Source organism: Nematolebias whitei, chromosome 9 (assembly GCF_014905685.2).
Source record: "Nematolebias whitei isolate Nwh7 chromosome 9, NemWhi1, whole genome shotgun sequence".
NCBI lineage: Eukaryota > Metazoa > Chordata > Actinopteri > Cyprinodontiformes > Rivulidae > Nematolebias > Nematolebias whitei.
Window position 1 is genome coordinate 35797478 of NC_056506.1, and position 17909 is coordinate 35815386.

The 17909-nt window shown below is 44.7% G+C and overlaps 1 protein-coding gene across 1 annotated transcript in view; it reads left to right on the top strand.

Moving 5' to 3' along the window:
* Window positions 1-3057, top strand: part of LOC119414634 (phosphatidylinositol 4-phosphate 5-kinase type-1 gamma) — an 11629-nt gene extending 8572 nt beyond the window's left edge. Inside the window, exons 11-18 of the mRNA XM_037681736.1 lie at window positions 40-124; window positions 229-384; window positions 536-692; window positions 779-847; window positions 930-1443; window positions 1991-2065; window positions 2595-2666; window positions 2781-3057. Coding sequence (XP_037537664.1) covers window positions 40-124; window positions 229-384; window positions 536-692; window positions 779-847; window positions 930-1443; window positions 1991-2065; window positions 2595-2666; window positions 2781-2783 — 1131 coding nt within the window. The 3' untranslated portion in view covers window positions 2784-3057. The remainder of the gene's footprint in view (window positions 1-39; window positions 125-228; window positions 385-535; window positions 693-778; window positions 848-929; window positions 1444-1990; window positions 2066-2594; window positions 2667-2780) is intronic.
* Window positions 3058-17909: the final 14852 nt, after the last annotated feature.

Genomic DNA, 17909 nt, shown 5'->3' on the forward strand with positions numbered 1-17909 from the left:
GACATGACCGTGTACCCCTCTCGACACTCACCCCCACAGGACACAGTGTCAGTTCACAGGCCAAGCTTCTATGCTGAGAGGTTCTACAGATTCTGCAGCACAGTTGTCTTCAGAAAAAGCTGCTGTGAGTCTCCACACGTGTACACGGTCATGCAAAGAAACGAAAAGCTGACATCTGACTTTCTGTGAAAGACAAAAAGTGAAATTATGTCCTCCCTCCCTTCACAGCGTTACGATCGTCTCCGTCCAAGAGAGGCAGAGGGACGTTCTCCTTGTCCAAGTCTGGTGGACAGCGTCCCTCACTGAGCGATGAGCGGCAGGAGAACTTTGACAACTTGGAGAACCTGAGAGGAGCCCACAACTTTCCTTTGCTGGACGACAATGGTACGTTACTCTTTAAATGTGTAACACTCTGAAGGGACTTATTGTAGTATTCTATCAGTCTTAATGCGTTCTTTTTAAATATTATAAAAATGTTTAATGATCAGTGAATAAATGTGTCTTGGCTCACGATGATGTATTTTATGTTATTCAGGTAAGGAGCCACCGTGCACCCCTCCTTCATTTGAAGATGCTACCACAGCCTCTATTGCTACCACTCTATCATCCAACAACTCTATACCCACCACCCCATTCGATACACCAGAACATCCACGCTCCAGAAGACAAATGGCTTCACCAAATGTGGCTAGGTGGAAAAATTTGCATCCACTTGATGATTTACAAGGTTATGCCGTCACGTGAGCTCACATGTTGTGTGTTCTTGTGTTGCACGAAGATCCCAAAAAGAGGTAGTTGAGGTTCACGGTGATCGACAGGAGACCATAACAGTGGAGGTGGAGCTGAGGTACACATTTGAACAAAGTCACAATAATAAAACAACAAACCTTTTTGTATGTTTTCACAGTTATTTGTCTTCTCTTCTCCAGCCAAATCCCACAGAGCACTGAGCTCACGCAGATGACTGAAGACACCTCTCCCAGCCAGCAATCATTTGATCGTCCAACAGTCGCTTCATCCTCTGCACATTCCTCCGCCACCCTTCCTCCTTCCTCCTCCTCTCCTCAATGCGTTGCCCAGTCATCTGCTACACTCTCTTCATCCATCCATCCATCCAACAAACCGCTCGCCTCTCTGGGAGCTGCTCAGTCTTTAACTCTCTCTTCTCCGGTTTCTCAGTCAGCCGTCACATCTGCACTCACAGAGTTGACTCCAAACACCTCCTCTCTACCTCCCACCTCAGCTTTTACCCCTATTTGCCCCGCGTCTACTCGCTCCTCCACCCAGAGCTCCTCTCACCATATCCCATCAACACCTCCCTCCTCTGCCCCCTCAAGCCCCCAGGCACCTCAGCAGGTGCCACGTATGTCACAAAATCAGCTTTCGGTGTCCAGCAGCCACAACTCGTTGGACGGAGAGGTGCAAGTTTCAGACATTTATTTTGTAAGTTCATACCCAGTTTTTTTTTTACAGCTTCAAGAAAAGCTAAATTAAAACTCGTTTATATAGAACAAACTAAAATGATTGGATAGATTACAATAACACACTAAGCACAGTTTCTGAATAAATGAGTATACAGTTAGTAAAGATCATTTGCATTTTGTTTCTCTTTGATCTATGGGGTGTTTTGCAGTGGTCCAGTCAGGAAAGCGTGGTAGAGTTATGATGGTGAGGAGGTCTGGGGGTGCTGCAGTGTGCATGCACTTTAAGAGCTTTTCTTGCTTTTTTTTTGTTCTCTTTGAAGCTCAAAGCTTTAACCAGGCAACACTTGTGCTGTTGAATGTCTCATAAAACGACAAGCTGCCTCACCTGCACAGCATGACGTCTGTTCATCTGTCAGCTGTTCGTGTCTCGTCTCGATTATTTTCTCTTCATTATCATATTCATTCTGCAACAATACATCCTGGTTTGTCTATAATGCAGTAATTAATTGTCATTCTTTCACTGTAGTGTTCACGTGTGCTCATCTGTGTGTGTGTCCAACCATCAGTATGCAGATGGAAGGTACTGGGTGTACTCTCCGGTTCTCGGTCGTCGTAAGCTTAACTCTAGTTCAAGTTATAACGTAAGTCCCCTGTTAGGTAGTCATGTAGAAGACTGGGAGGTTGTTGGTAGTTGCACTAGTGGGACTGTTCCAAGCACTGCTGTTTTGGATCATCACAGTCAAGTTCATTTCTCCTCCCCACTAAACAATCATTTGAACGTTCTGGATCGTGGCTGTGCAGGTAGTTTGTTTTGCTTGGATAGGCTTAATGCTTTTTAGTGATTCCCTAAGATGCTGCTTTTAGCTGGCAAGCCGCTGACAGCCGTCTTTGCTTTGCTAGACTGAAACCTACCTTTCTGATGTTGGAAATTACCTGACTAATAAAGTTGCACTTCGCATGTTTTAAGTATGCTGATTAAATTAACATGGATACAGATATACTTAGTATGACTACAGTGCTGCACAGGTGGTGTCAGTTAACTTGTAAAATATTACAAACTTGCACAGTGCAACTTTAGAGTAATCCATGTTTGAACAATGATTTTAAATCTGTTACCTCTTCTCGTTTCCTCTCCTGCTGCCCTCTGCTGGCTCTTTCTTCAAACTACAGACTCAGGAGGACCAGAGCTGGGTGAACTGCAGCTCAGAGTCCAGAAGAGGCTCCGATGGGGAGAGTGAGACAGTAAGTCTGCAGTTCGTTTATGATTTCAACACTGGGCGTAGAGATAAGCTGATCTTTTTGTTTTTCTCCTCCTGTGTGCGTCTTTGATATTAACCGTATCTATTTCTCCTTCAGTAATTCCCTTGGGAGACGGCAGCGATGAGCCATGGGTGGAATGTTCAAGTACAAAAGCTGTGAGGTTTTAATGATAAAACCACTGAAGATTTACTGCTGGAGCTGCATGTTGGAACCTGCTTTGCAAACTGAATAAGAGTTCAGCTTAAAAAAAAAAATCATGCTGAGACACTAAAATGAAAGGAAAAGGCAGAACTATAAAAAACATGATAAAAAATGTTAATCTTCGGACGATCGGTCCAAAATGTAAACATAAATCAGGCACAATCAGCTACGTCCCACTGTGAGTATGATGTCTGGCAAAAAGTCCAGTTTGGCTGCTTCCATCAGAAGAATTCATGCTTGATGGTCAAACTTAGATTACGCTAACTTACAAATGCGTAAAGGCTAAATTGAAACTCCAAACATCGGTCCATTCTCTCTTTTCTTACACAGTTTTGTTGCAAAAGCAGCGAGTTAAGGAGCAGAGTGGGCCTAGACTTTTTTCTTCCCAGCTCCTCCTATGCAAAATGTGTCATTGATTTCTCTTACTGACGCAAATCGAATTACTCACATTTGTTCTGCATTCATTTTTAATTAGGGACGTAAGTTTTGTAGAATATTTTTTTCTCTGTGTTTATTGTCAGTTGAAAACACTCAAACACAGTTAATGTTTCATGTGTTGTGCATACAGTTTTTTTTTATTCTTCCAGTGCTGTGTGGTGGTCCACTTAGCAAATTTTGATCCGATGTCAAAGGTTAAGTTAAAATGGCCTTATTTACTTTTTACAAACGACTTAGCGTAACGTTTTTTAAAAGTATTTTCCAGTAATGCGTTATATGGTTAAAGCAACTATTTTTTTGGCAGAGTTCAAATATAGGAAGATAATAAATAAATAAAAAATCAAAATGTATTTTGTAAATTGTGTATTTGCATGTGTTTGTCATGACTGTGTGTGTGCATGTGTCTGCATGGGTTAAGATTGGGAGACATACGCAGAGTTGTCTGTCCTTTGTTTATGTCATGTTGTTATTGTTTAAACCAGCAATAAGCATGTTGAGTTCATGGGGGGAGGGGTTTAAGAAGAACAAAAAAAAAAAAAAAAACCTGACAATTTAAAGTAAAGTGACTTGTATCTAAAATGCACAAGGTCTACTGAACTGAAATATCCTCTGTTTTCCGTACGGTTTATTTAATGAAGATAGTCAATCTGCTGAAACACAACTCTGTAATTTTCCTTCCTGTATGAGTGTGAAAGCACTGCTTTAAGACTGCTGATGTTACCCTGCTGTTTGTAGGTTATCACTGTGAAAATACAATAAATCATATATTATATTGTCTAAATGTTATTGATGAATGTCTAATTAAAAAAAAAAATCATCATCTTCTTTTAATCATTTTTGTCTCAAAGCGTAACCCACCAGATGGCACCACAGAGCTTCAAAAAGGCACAGAGCTCAGAGTTGATTAGAAAACTACTCACTGTTTTTTGGACGTCCACCCTTCGGTTGCATTGTGAAATTAAAATGCCCAGTATGCTACAGTATGAGCCACCTGTGCAGGTCATGATTCTCTTTATTGTGCTACTGATGGAGCATAAAACAGGCACATTTTTAAAACCTCATAGCTCAACTCTCCATATCATGCTGACATTTTAATGCACACAAAAATAATGATATAAAATCTTGATTGCTGGACTTGGAATGAATCCATTTGATTGGCTCAGGTTTTGCTTCTCAAAAATATGATGACAAGAGAGAAAAAAAAAAGAAAAGGGGTCCAGTCATCCTTCACCAGAGGCGCTTAAGTTTAAGTAATGCTTGTTCTCATCTATAAAAATGCACTTACAGTATATCCAGAAAGCAACACTGAAGTAAAGTTGGGCTATTTCCTATAGACTAAGGAGAGGAAATGTGTGTGTGTGTCCTTGTTTATGCTACTTTGTAAGGCCCATTTTTCCAACTTATAATACATTGTGAAGACAAACTGCGCCTTATAGGGCCCAAAGCCCTGGCCCCATAAGAAGAAGTCCCGTTGGTGGGTTAGGTTTAGAACTAAGGTGTGAAATGAGGATGTGTTAGGTTGAGGGTTAGGTATGTACTGGTAATGGTTAGGTTTAGGGTAAAGGTCAGGGTTAGGCTATAGAAATGAATGGAAGTCAATGGAAAGGCCCTATAAAGATAGCTAAACAAACCTGTGTGTGTGTGTACTTGTTTATGCCACTTTGTGAGGACCATTTGTCAACACACACACACACATTATGGGGACCAAAGCCTGGTCCCCATAAAGTTAAAGGTCAAGGTTTCTTTATTGTCTTTCGCATCACATTTGGTACATGTGGTGGAATTAAATTGTGTACACAGGGTCCCAGTTACATCCAACAAAAGTATAAATTGTAAAAGAAAAGCAGTATCTAAGATATGAACTAAGACATACGCTCAACTAAGAATATGCCAAACACTTAATAGTACAAAAACAACACGTCAAACAACAGCAGCACGAACATGAGTCTGTGTGAGCACATGAGTACGAATGAACCCATCAGCAAGCAGTGTGAGATCAGCAGCGTGAGATCAGCAGCATGGATAGTCTGCAGCATATATCAACAACCAAATGGCATTACAGTGATTTTTCACAGTGATTATCCTGGTCAGGGATTTATGAGTCTAACAGCTTCAGGGTAGAAGCTGTTCCTCAGTCTAGTGGTTCTACACCTAATGCTCCTCAACCTTCTGTCTGAGGAGAGCGGGGCAAAAAGTGTGTATGCTGGGTGAGCGGGGTCCTTCATGATGCAGGTGACCCTATTCCTGCATCTGGAGGTGTAGATTTGTGATGGTGGGGAGACTGACTTCAACGTGACTTCAAGTGTCCGTTAGTGGGTTAGGTTTAGGACTAAGGTGTGAATTGAGGATGGGTTAGGTTTAGAGTTAGGTTTAGGGTCAGGGTTAGGTTATAGAAATGAACGAAAAATGAATAAAAGTCAAAGCAAAGTCCCTGTAAAGATAGCAAGACAATCCTGTGTGTGTGTCTGTGTGTGAATATGTGTGTGTAGGTAAAAGTCAGAGTTGTGAACGTCACTCATGGTGACAAGTCAGCCATGTGTGCCCACGAGCCTTGATGGAATGTGTGATGGACAAGGATCAGCAGCCACCTGACCAATTGGTCTGGAATTAAATTGTCTTACACACCCACACACACACTCTGTCTCTCTCTCTGTCCTGTTCCTCCTTCCCCACCGTGTCCAATCACCTCTTCCTTATTTTCCTCCCAAAGGACATTCCAGAGGTCCAACCAACAAACTCCAGCGAAAAGTGATATTCAAAACTGTTCAGCAAATCCCCAAAATAAATTTGTCCAGCTAAACTTTCACAAGAAGACAATTCATCTTTATAAGGAAAACTTTAGATTTTTTTTTTTTTAACTCAGCAACGTGCCTCACCACAGCCAAATCTGACCAGTTACATCATAACGACGATCATAAAACCTCAGTTTAGCTTGCGGTGATCGTCGGGACCCCACCACGAGTTGTGGAGCACAAAGTGCAAAGGATCCCTAGAAATAAAAGTAAATCTAAAAACAACAGCTAACCGTGTTTTTTTCCCCTCCCACTATAATTATTGCAATTGATTAAAATGAGTCATGAGTGGATAAAAATAAATTGATCATTGAATCTGCTCATGCTGTCAATATGATCTTGTTTAATTGCCTAATTAGAAACATTGTAAGCCTCAGCCAGTGATGGTCAGAAGCTGAGAGTTTTTTAAAGAACATTTTACAATATTTATAATGTTTATATTTATTCAGTAGAACCACGCTGAGGGCTTAGTGCAGAAACTAAGGGTGCAGTATCTCCATCAGGTCTGGATGGAGCCTTCTTGTTCGCCAAGCATCCGCATTAATCTGCTCTAGCTGTCCGCCGCAGGCTGATTCCTTGCATGTCAGATGGATTGAAGACAGTATAAATATCTCTCTTAGCTTTTTTTTTTTTGTCCTTTTTTGCTCTTTCTCCCACTATTTGCTTCAGTCTAAGCACCAGAATAAAAATGTGACTCTGAATAGGGGTAATTTCATCCTGATGATCACAGTGAAACATCTGTGTAGAAAAAGAAACAAGGACAAACTAACCAGTTATGTTGATGTATTTATTCTAATTTCATAAAAATAAAAAAAAGTGGAGTGGCAGCACCTGTGCCAAAGGTGAATGGGTCATCTCAAAGCCGAGCTTTCATCTGCAGGGAGCATAAACAAATGTCTTTGTTCTTCTAAAGAAGAAAGGGGGCGAAAGCCTCAACTAACAGGGTGAGTGTGCAGTTTGTGTGTCTGCACGTGAAAAGCAAAAAAAAAAGAGAGAGCGAAAGACAGAATGTAGAGACAGATCAAAGCAGGGGGTATGTTTTTGAAACCCTGTGTGGGAGGTGAAGCCTCACCTACCCAGAATGCCTTGCCTCTCTCCTTCCAGCCCACTCAGGTTTTTCGGAGCATCACTTTTCTTTGCAGCTACCTCTTCATCAGTCATCTCCGGCTATTCTCAGAGAGTCTTAAGAAGGTGATTTGATGCGAACCAGCAGTCAATCTGATCGGTATAAGCTGCATCTCCCACACAGAGTTTTAACAACAGAGCTTCTGCTGCTCTGACTGCACAGTTATGTACTGTGTTGAACAAAAAAAATGTCTGTAGACTGTCAAATTAGAGGCTTGGCTGAATACCACTGTATAAAATGCCTTCTAAATTAGATTAGCATCCATTCCCCCTTTTTCAAACCTCGCCAAGGGAGAAACGCATATCCTTTTAAGTGAGCGTGAGAAGCTGTAACCAGATGTGTGTCTGTCCAACACAGAGGAAATGTCATGCCCTCTAACACACATGAGAGCTGTAAAAGACTCCTCGTTGCATCCTCACTGTCTTAAGGCAGTGTTTATCTTTGGTAAATCGAAGAAAACAAAGCCATCGATTTCTAATCCTAATCCCCTTCCACTGCTTCGCCTCTATTGATCGTATTGATCATCCTTCCTTTGTTAATTAGATTGGGGATACAGAGGAGTGGAGGGATGATGAAGCACAAAACTTTCCTTAATAATGGGCTGCTGTGTTTTGCTTCTTCTCATCCTTTTTTCACTCCGTGTCTGTCTCGATCACGAGGTGATTGCTAATGCTCTGGTACCTTGGAGTGATTTATCAAACCTGGAAATCCGCAGAGATATTGAGGATTTTATGCAGCTCACATGACTGAATGCAATGGATGCCAAACACTGGTTAAAATGGATCCAGTTTACAGTTGTATCTTTTCTGTATCGGTGTGGCATCATGGACTATAAAGACATGGATATAGAGCGCAATGCCGCACATTGATTTTTATACTTTTGTTCCTGATGCCTTGATTCCTTTGGCCACCAGTATCCCATCTTATCTTTTTAGGCACATTGTTTTGGTAGCGGCCATCAAACTCAAGGGTCACTCAGCTCCTAATCAGGAAGAAAGATCAATCTTTGTGTCTAGAGGTAGTCATCCAAGACTCACTTAACTTTAGAACCAGTATGGAATGACAATTTTCATCCATCCATCAATACATACATCCATCCATACATACATCCATCCATCCATACATACATCCATCCACCCATCCATCATCTTCTGCCTATTCCCAAGTCAGGTCACGGGAGTAGCAACTTGAGCAGAGAGGCCCAGACATCTCTTTCCACAGCCACTACTTACAGCTCTTCTGGGTGGATTCCAAGGTGTTCCCAGGCTAACTGAGAGACGTTGTCTCTCCAGTGTGTCCGGGGTCTTCCTGAGGTCTCCTCCCAGTCAGACATGCCTGAAGCACTTCCCTAGGGAGGTGCCCAGGAAGCATTTTTACCAGATGCCCAAACCACTTCAACTGGCTCCTCTCAATATGGAGGAGCAGCGGTTCTATTCTGAGTCTCCCCTGGATAACTGAACTTCTCACCCTATCTCTAAGAGAGAGTCCAGATACCCTGCGGAGGAAACTCATTTCAACCAACTGTATCCATGACCTCATTCTTTCGGTCACGACCCAGATGCTGCATCAATCCGTCTGTCAGTCTCACGCTCCATTCTTCCTTCACTCGTGAACAAAACCCCAAGATACTTGAACTCCTCCAGTTGAAGCAGAATCTCACCCTTGACCTGAAGAGACCAATCCACTCTTTTCCACCTGAGGACCATGGTCTCAGATTTGGAGGTGCTGATTCTCATCACAGCCACTTCACACTTGGCTATGAACTGCTCCAGTGAGAGTTGAAGATCACGGCACGATGACGCCAACATGACCACATTATCTGCAAAGGGCAGAGCTGGAATCCTGTGGCCACCAAACTGGACACCCTCCGCCCCCTGGCTGCACCAAGAAATTCTTCCCATAAAAGTTATGAACAGAATTGGGGACAACGGGTAGCCCTGGTGGAGTCCAACTCCCACCCTGAAGGGGTCCAACTTACTACAGGCAATGCGAACCAAACTCTCATACCGCTTGTATAGGGAGCAGACAGCCCAAAGCAATGAGCCCCCAATCCTATACTCACAGAGCACTAGCTAGAGGAACCAGCTTTTATAAATCTAGTTTTTAATTTCCTCATAGAAACTTGCTTCTGTGTAGGCATTATATATGGTTTAACAACACCTGCAATGGTTAACGATTGATTCACGGATTTCAAAGGGACATTTCTCAAAAGCACATAAAACACCAGCAAGCAAAATTTATGCAGCAATAAGGACTGTTCAAAAGACTTGGCAGTCTTTTGAACACTCATTTAAATACTGTCAAAACAAACGTTTATGTAAAATCCAATGTGCTGTGGTTTTATCACCTGAAGTCTATTTGACACAGTCAATAACAGCTGAAATGGTTGAGTCTGTTTGCAGCTTTGAATTCTTCGTCACCCCTGTTTTTTAAGCTCGAACCTGCACAGACCTGATGCAAAACACTGAAGTTGATTCTCAGAAGAAGAGTTAAGACCTGGAACGTCTGCTGTTGATGTTGCAAATCCGGGGAATTCTGTTTGTGTTGCTTGAACACAATTTGTAGGATTAATCTTAATGACAACAGCATTCTCTTTCCGATGTGGGAGGTCTCCAAGCCGTAACCCCCCCAGCACTCCTCTTTAAGGAAATAGCCCCTGACAGCAAAGTCACAAACATTCTGCGTTAGTCTTGATGTAATATGCAATTCAATAAATACCAATCAGGCTTACAGCTGCAACCCAGAGCCGCTTTTACAAATAGAAAAAACACGTCATGTCATGTTCGAAAACAGCTGCTTTATCTGCAAAACTTGAGGGAGAAAAAAAAATCAATGTTTTTGAATATATTGCATGCTGCTGCAAGATTATCCCCTCTGGGATGTTTCTACCTAAGTGTTTGATAATGGTCTGAATGAAAGTCATTTATAGCAGGCTAATGTGTGTCAGATGCTAGCTGTGCAGCAGCAGCAGGCGGAAGAGAGCCAGGACACGAGTGACTGGCCAGCTTAATGAGAGGTGCATGGCCTGCCAACTTGGGCAGCTGCTTCTCCTGTAGGCCTGAGGTGTGAGCGGTGTGTGTGTATGTGTGCATATGTGTGGTCCAGGTATTATTACGTTGTGATGTAAATGTCACATTTTGGTATTTGTCTTCCTTATAGGAAACACATGTACACGCATTGTTCAAAAAGGACTTTTCAACCAGGCCTTGTTTCAGGTTTACAAATAGATAAATTATGGAACTCAGCGTAGTGTCCATTGAAGTCAGATACAACCGTGGGCAAGTTGCTGTGAAAGTTTCTGAATTGATTTGTCTCATGTGCTGTTTCCACTCCTTATCTCAATTTATTTCTCATCTAGAAATACCTCCACATACACACAAACACACTCTCTGAGCACTCAGTCGTGCACACAAACAGACACCGTCACCAGGCTTACCGTGGGAATGCCTGTGGCATTATGTCAGTTATTGAGGTGATGCTTTTAATCCTGAAACAAATCTAGACTTTACGCTGTGTGCCTCTGCCTGTGTGTGCTCAGAGCGGGCTCCTGTACAAAGCCCAATCTCGCAGCCATTAGATTACGGCTGGCCGCACAGCAAAGACACCCCACTGCCACTCCCACATGGAAGCGCTGGCAGGATTAACCAGCTCTATACCCGCCCTAATCTGGGAACAAAAAGCCACAACTGCCTCCCACTGAGACGCGAAGACAGAAAGATTCAATTTGTTCTGCCCTTCTCAGTTTAACAAGAGTGTCTTCTGTCGTTAAAATGACTACTGCTCACTCTACTCTCTGTCGGTGTGGATTTAGCTCTTAACTGTGTCTATTTGATCTCTATGATCAGTACCTTTAATAACAATAAGGAGCACCTACAGGCAATGCTTTGTTCCAGTAAATGAGAATTTACTTCAAAAGAATTCATGGAAAAAACTTTGATTAGTGTTTGTCTTATGCATGAAATAAATTGAACAATTATGAATGTTCTCCTAATATTAAATAGGTACACTTTTTGCAGTTAAAACAGTCCTAAACTTTGTAGACACCATTAGATATTTGAATCTACAATGCTCTATAGCAGCTAGATTGAAGTCCAAATGATTGTGAAGTGGGAGTTTTATAGATCTGGGCTGTATAAGCACCACATCCCTCAAATTCTAGACTGGATTGAGATGTTGAGAATTTAGAGGTCAGGGTAATACCTTGGATGCATTGTTATGGTTTCTAAAGCTACTGAACCATTTTCCAATGTGTGAAGCTGTTGTCTTCTGGGACACTGTTTCAATGAAAAGGTCAACAATGTTTGAATATATACATGTAGGTGCATCTAAAAATTTTTGAACATTATTAAACAATTCAATTTTTTTGTCAGTCATTTCAGAAAGTGAAATGTGTTACTGTACATAGATTCATTACACATAGAGTGAAATATTTCAAGCCTTTATTTCTTGTAATTTTGATGATTGTAGCTTACAGATAATGAAAAACAAATCTCTGTTTCTCAGAAAATCAGAATATTCCACAGCCAGCTTTTGGTACATTTGGCAGTGTGGGCAGGAGCAGAGTCCTGCTGGAAAATGAGATCAGCATCTCCATAAAGCTCATCAGCTGAAGAAAGTGCCCTAAAATGTCCTTGTAGATGCTGTGTCCACTGTGTTTTCTGAAGTCCACACAGTGGACCAACACCAGCAGAGGACATGGCACCAAATCATCACTGACTGTGTAACCCTCACTCTGGACTTCAAGCAATGTGGATTCTGGACCTCTCCACTCGTCCTCCAGACTCTGGGACCTTGATTTACAAATTACATGCAAAAATTACTTTAATCTGAAAAGAGGACATTGGACCACTGAGCTGGAATGAGACATTTGTAGCTCATGTCGAGGACTTAATCAGCGGATCAGGGTTTGACACCAGAAGTTTACAATATTGAACCTCTTCACAACATTCTACTTTCTGAGACTCTGAATTTTGTTTTTTCATTATATATAAGCCATAATCCAAAACTGGGTTCTTTCTGGGTGAATCCAACAAAGTTAAGTCAGGTCACCTGGATGTTTTTTTTTTTTTTTTGAGACATTTTGTCCTTCATCCATAGGACTTCATCAGTCCGAGGAGCCACAACAAACTCAGTCCCACAAGCAGTACACTCACATAGTGGGCCAACCAGTTTGCTGATGATAAGTTGGTTTCTGGGGCACGTCCTTTCCCTCATTGAGTCCTCTGAGGCAGCCATAGCCAAAGTGGTTCAAAATATCAAAGTTCATGCTCAATAATCCAGGTAAAAAAAATCCAACAAAGTTAAGTCAGGTCATCTGGATGGTTTCTTTTTTTTGTTGAGATGTTTCGTCCTTCATCCAAAGGACTTCATCAGTCTGAGGTGCCACAACAAACTCAGTCACACAAGCAGCACACTCATAAAGTGGGCCAACCTGTTTGATGGTAATAAGATGGGCTCTGTGGCGCCCCTCTGGTTAGCACACTATTCAAGTGTGCTGCTCACATATAAATAATATAAAAATAATAAGTTAACACTCACAAAACTCTCATACTCTCATTACACAGAGTGAAATATTTCAAGCTTTTATTTCCATCCATCCATTTTCTTCCGCTTATCCGGGGTAGGGTCGCGGGGGTAGCAGCCTAAGTAGGGAGGCCCAGACTTCCCTCTCCCCAGCCACTTGGGCCAGCTCTTCCGGGGGAATCCCGAGGCGTTCCCAGGCCAGCCGAGAAACATAGTCCCTCCAGCGTGTCCTGGGTCTTCCTCTGGGCCTCCTTCCGGTGGGACGTGTCCGGAACACCTCACCAGGGAGGCGTCCAGAAGGCATCCTAAACAGATGCCCAAGCCACCTCAACTGGCTCCTCTCGATGTGGAGAAGCAGCGGCTCTACTCCGAGTCCCTCCCGGATGATCGAGCTTCTCACCCTGTCTCTAAGGGAGAGCCCAGACACCCTGCGGAGAAAACTCATTTTGGCCGCTTGTATCCGAGATCTCATTCTTTCGGTCACAACCCAAAGCTCGTGACCATAGATGAGGGTGGGAACGTAGATCGATCGGTAAATTGAGAGCTTCACCTTTTGACTCAGCTCTCTCTTCACCACGACAGACCTGTACAGCGCCCGCTTCACTGCAGACGCTGCACCTATCCGCCTATCGATCTCACGCTCCATTTTTCCCTCATTCGTGAACAAGACCCCAAGATACTTGAACTCCTCCACTTGGGGTAGGACCTCCTCCCTGACCCGGAGAGGGCACTCTACCCTTTTCTGGCTCAAGACCATGGCCTCGGATTTGGAGGAACTGATCTTCATCCCGGCCACATCGCATTCGGCTGCGAACCGCTCCAGCGAAAGCTGTAGATCACGATCTGATGAAGCCAATAAGACCACATCATCTGCAAAAAGCAGAGACGCAATCCTAAGGCCACCAAAACGGATCCCCTCAACACCTTGGCTGCGCCTAGAAATTCTGTCCATAAAAGTTATGAACAGAATCGGTGACAAAGGGCAACCTTGGCGGAGTCCAACTCTCACCGGGAACAAGCCCGACTTACTGCCGGCGATGCGGACCAGGCTCTGACACCGGTCATACAGGGACCTAACAGCCCGTATCAAAGGGCCCGGTACCCCATACTCCCAGAGTACCCCCCACAGGGCCCCCCGAGGGACGCGGTCGAACGCCTTCTCCAAGTCCACAAAGCACATGTAGACTGGTTGGGCAAACTCCCACGCACCCTCCAGGACCCTGCTGAGAGTGTAGAGCTGGTCCAGTGTTCCACGGCCAGGACGAAAACCGCACTGTTCCTCCTGAATCCGAGGTTCGACTATCCGACGGACCCTCCTCTCCAGAACCCCCGAATAGACCTTACCAGGGAGGCTTAAGAGCGTGATTCCCCTGTAGTTGGAACACACTCTTCGGTCCCCATTTTTGAATAGGGGGACCACCACCCCGGTCTGCCAATCCAGGGGAACTTCCCCCGATGTCCACGCAATATTGCAGAGTCGCATAAGCCAACACAACCCTACAACATCCAGAGCCTTAAGGAACTCTGGGCGAATCTCATCCACCCCTGGGGCCCTGCCACCGAGGAGCTTTTTAACCACCTCGGTGACCTCAGCACCAGAGATTGGAGGGCCCGACCCAGAGTCCTCAGGCTCTGCTTCCTCAGTGGAAGACGTGCCGGTGGGATTGAGGAGGTCTTCAAAGTATTCCGCCCACCGACCCACAACATCCCGAGTTGAGGTCAGCAGCACACCACTCCCACTATAAACAGTGTTGGTGGCGTACCGCTTTCCCCCCCTGAGACGCCGGATGGTGGACCAGAATCGTCTCGAAGCCGTGCGGAAGTCGTTCTCCATGGCCTCTCCGAACTCCTCCCATGCCCGAGTTTTTGCCTCAGCAACCACCCGAGCCGCATGTCGCTTGGACTGCCGGTACCCATCAGCTGCTTCCGGGGTCCCACAGGCCAAAAAGGCCCGATAGGACTCCTTCTTCAGCCTGACAGCATCCCTCACTGACGCTGTCCACCATCTGGTTCGAGGGTTGCCACCGCGACAGGCACCGACAACCTTGCGGCCGCAGCTCTGGTAAGCCGCCTCGACAATAGAGGCACGAAACATGGTCCACTCAGACTCAATGTCCCCCACCTCCCTCGGAATATGTTCAAAGTTCTCCCGGAGGTGGGAGTTGAAACTCCATCTCACAGAAGACTCTGCCAGATGTTCCCAGCAAACCCTCACAATACGTTTGGGTCTGCCAGGTCTGACCGGCATCCTCCCCCACCATCGGAGCCAACTCACCACCAGGTAGTGATCAGTTGACAGCTCCGCCCCTCTCTTCACCCGAGTGTCCAAGACATGTGGCCGCAGATCAGATGAGACGATGACAAAGTCGATCATCGAACTGCGGCCTAGGGCGTCCTGGTGCCAAGAGCACATGTGGACACCCTTATGCTTGAACAAGGTGTTCGCTATTGACAATCCATGACGAGCACAGAAGTACAACAACAGAACACCACTCTGGTTCAGATCAGGGGGGGGCCGTAGGGTAGTAGGGTCACCCATGACAGACAGGTCCTAGGTGAGGGACCAGACAAAGTGCAGCCCAAAGACCCCAATGATGAGAAACACAAATGGACCTAGTGTTCCCTTGCCCAGACGTGGGTCACCGGGGCCCCACTCTGGAGCCAGGCCTGGAGGTGGGGCACGCGTGCGAGCGCCTGGTGGCTGGGCTTTTACCCATGGAGCTCGGCCGGGCACAGCCCGAAGAGGAGACGTGGGTCCCCCTTCCCATGGGCTCACCAACTGTGGGAGGGGCCAAAGGGGTCGGGTGCAATGTGGGATGGGTGGTGGCCGAGGGCGGGGACCCTGGCGGTCTGATCCTCGGCTACAGAAGCTGGCTATTGGGACGTGGAATATCACCTCACTGGTGGGGAAGGAGCCTGAGCTGGTGTGTGAGGCTGAGAGGTTCCGGCTAGAAATAGTCGGACTCACCTCTACGCATGGCTCGGGCTCTGGAACCAGTTTCCTTGAGAGGGGCTGGACACTCTTCCACTCTGGAGTTGCCCCTGGTGAGAGGCGCCGAGCAGGCGTGGGCGTACTTATTGCCCCCCAACTTGGTGCCTGTGTATTGGGGTTCACCCCGGTGAATGAGAGGGTGGCCTCCTCCCTCCGCCTATGTGTGGGGGGACGGGTTCTGACTGTCATTTGTGCTTATGCACCAAACGGTAGTTCAGATTATCCACCCTTTCTGGAGTCCGTGAAGGGGGTTCTGGAAAGTGCACCTTCTGGGGACTCCCTTGTTCTGCTGGGGGACTTCAATGCTCATGTGGGCAATGACAGTGAGACCTGGAGGGGTGTGGTTGGGAGGAACGGCCCCCCTGATCAAGCTTTTATTTAATATAGATAATTATGGCTTACATCCATCCATCCATTATTTTGACCCGTTTCTTCCTTTTTGGGTCACGGGGTCACTGGTGCCCATATTTAGCAGACACCCAGGGACACCCTGGATAGGCTGCAAGTCCATCACAGGGACAGAGACAAACAACCATTAACTCTCTCACTCACACCTAGGGACAATTTAGTGTTACCAGTCAGCCTAACATGCATGTTTTTGGTCTGTGGGAGGAAACCAGAGTACATGGAGAAAACCCACGCATGCACAGAGAGAACATGCAAACTCCACCCAGAGAGGCCCCAGCCGGGATTCGATCTGGCAACCTTCTTGCTGAGAGGTAGCAGCTCTACCAACTGAGCAATGAGAAATTATTTTAGTCATAAGGTTATGTCTAACTGACATGACGCCATCTGTCAAACAATCCAGTAGACTCGTCAGCAACTGACCAATCGGCGATCGCAATTTGTCATGAAGTGAAACACCCCTTACCTCTTTTACCTCCAACAATGCCATCGGGATTTTGCATTACGAACGCTTTGCAGTCATAGGGATTTTGTGATAAATCATCTTTAAAAATTGTGAAATGTTGTCACTGCAGTGTCACATGCAATTCAGACATGTTACCCTGAGCGTTTAGAAGGTGGGCAGTTAATTCCATTTCCAAATCCTCAACGGAGTCTGGAAAAATGTAAAAGATGGATAAAGGTCGGTGGGCAACCTCACCAGCAGCTGAATACAACACACACAAATGGGAACTGCCACATGTTCATCTGTATGACGGTAATTGCAAGTAAATCCTCCATTTTTGTCATCATTGTATGCTCAATGGTTAATTTAAAGGTTATTGCTAAAAGCTAGTTGTGCTTTGTTTTGTGTGCTTTGTGGGTAGATATATGTTGCAACTTCTGGTTGCATAACTTTAGTCTTTGTTTGCTATGATCAGTAAACACTAAACCAATTTTGCACAAAGCATTTTCTAGGTTGTGTAATGTAAAATTTACACTCTTGCATACTGAATTTCACTGTAGGGCAAAAATGCATCATAAAATGCCTCAGGTAACTCTGAGAGTTTCACTAACTCTGCCATTACAGCTGTCTTGTTTGTTTGTTGGTCGGTGGTTAGCTCTGGTACATTTCCACGTGGGCGGAGCGATCTTACCGTTCTTCTCATATCAATTGATATAGAGCGTTTCTCACATGTAATGCACCAGGACCTTTAGTTTTATTTTAAAGTGTGGTGCTTATCACCTCACAGCAGACTGAACAGGAAATATGGGAACTAAACAAAATATAATGATTTGTAGTTACTGGTAGTTTGTTTTAGTGTTCCGTTTTAAATGAATTATTCTTTAATTTTCTTTTTTTGTTTGGTTTTGTACATTTTATCCTTAATTATTCTGGTAGTGTATTACCGTTCAATGTCTATTTATTTCTGCTTTTAGCACCAAACTCACTTGTCCCTTGTACATTCAGTAAACCTGGCGTCACTAACTACCCACCCCAGTGGTTTCATTCAAATGACTTGTTCATTTCCTTCTATGCTTTTGCTGGTTTTCTGTTTCCTTTCCATCCATCCATCCATCCATCCATCCATCCATCCATCCATCCATCCATCCATCCATCCATCCATCCATCCATCCATCCATCCATACATCCATCCATCCATCCATCCATCCATCCATCCATCCATCCATCCATCCATTAAATTTACCCACTTCTTCCTTTTCGGGTCACAGGGGTCACTGGTGCCCATTTCCAGCTATCACTATGT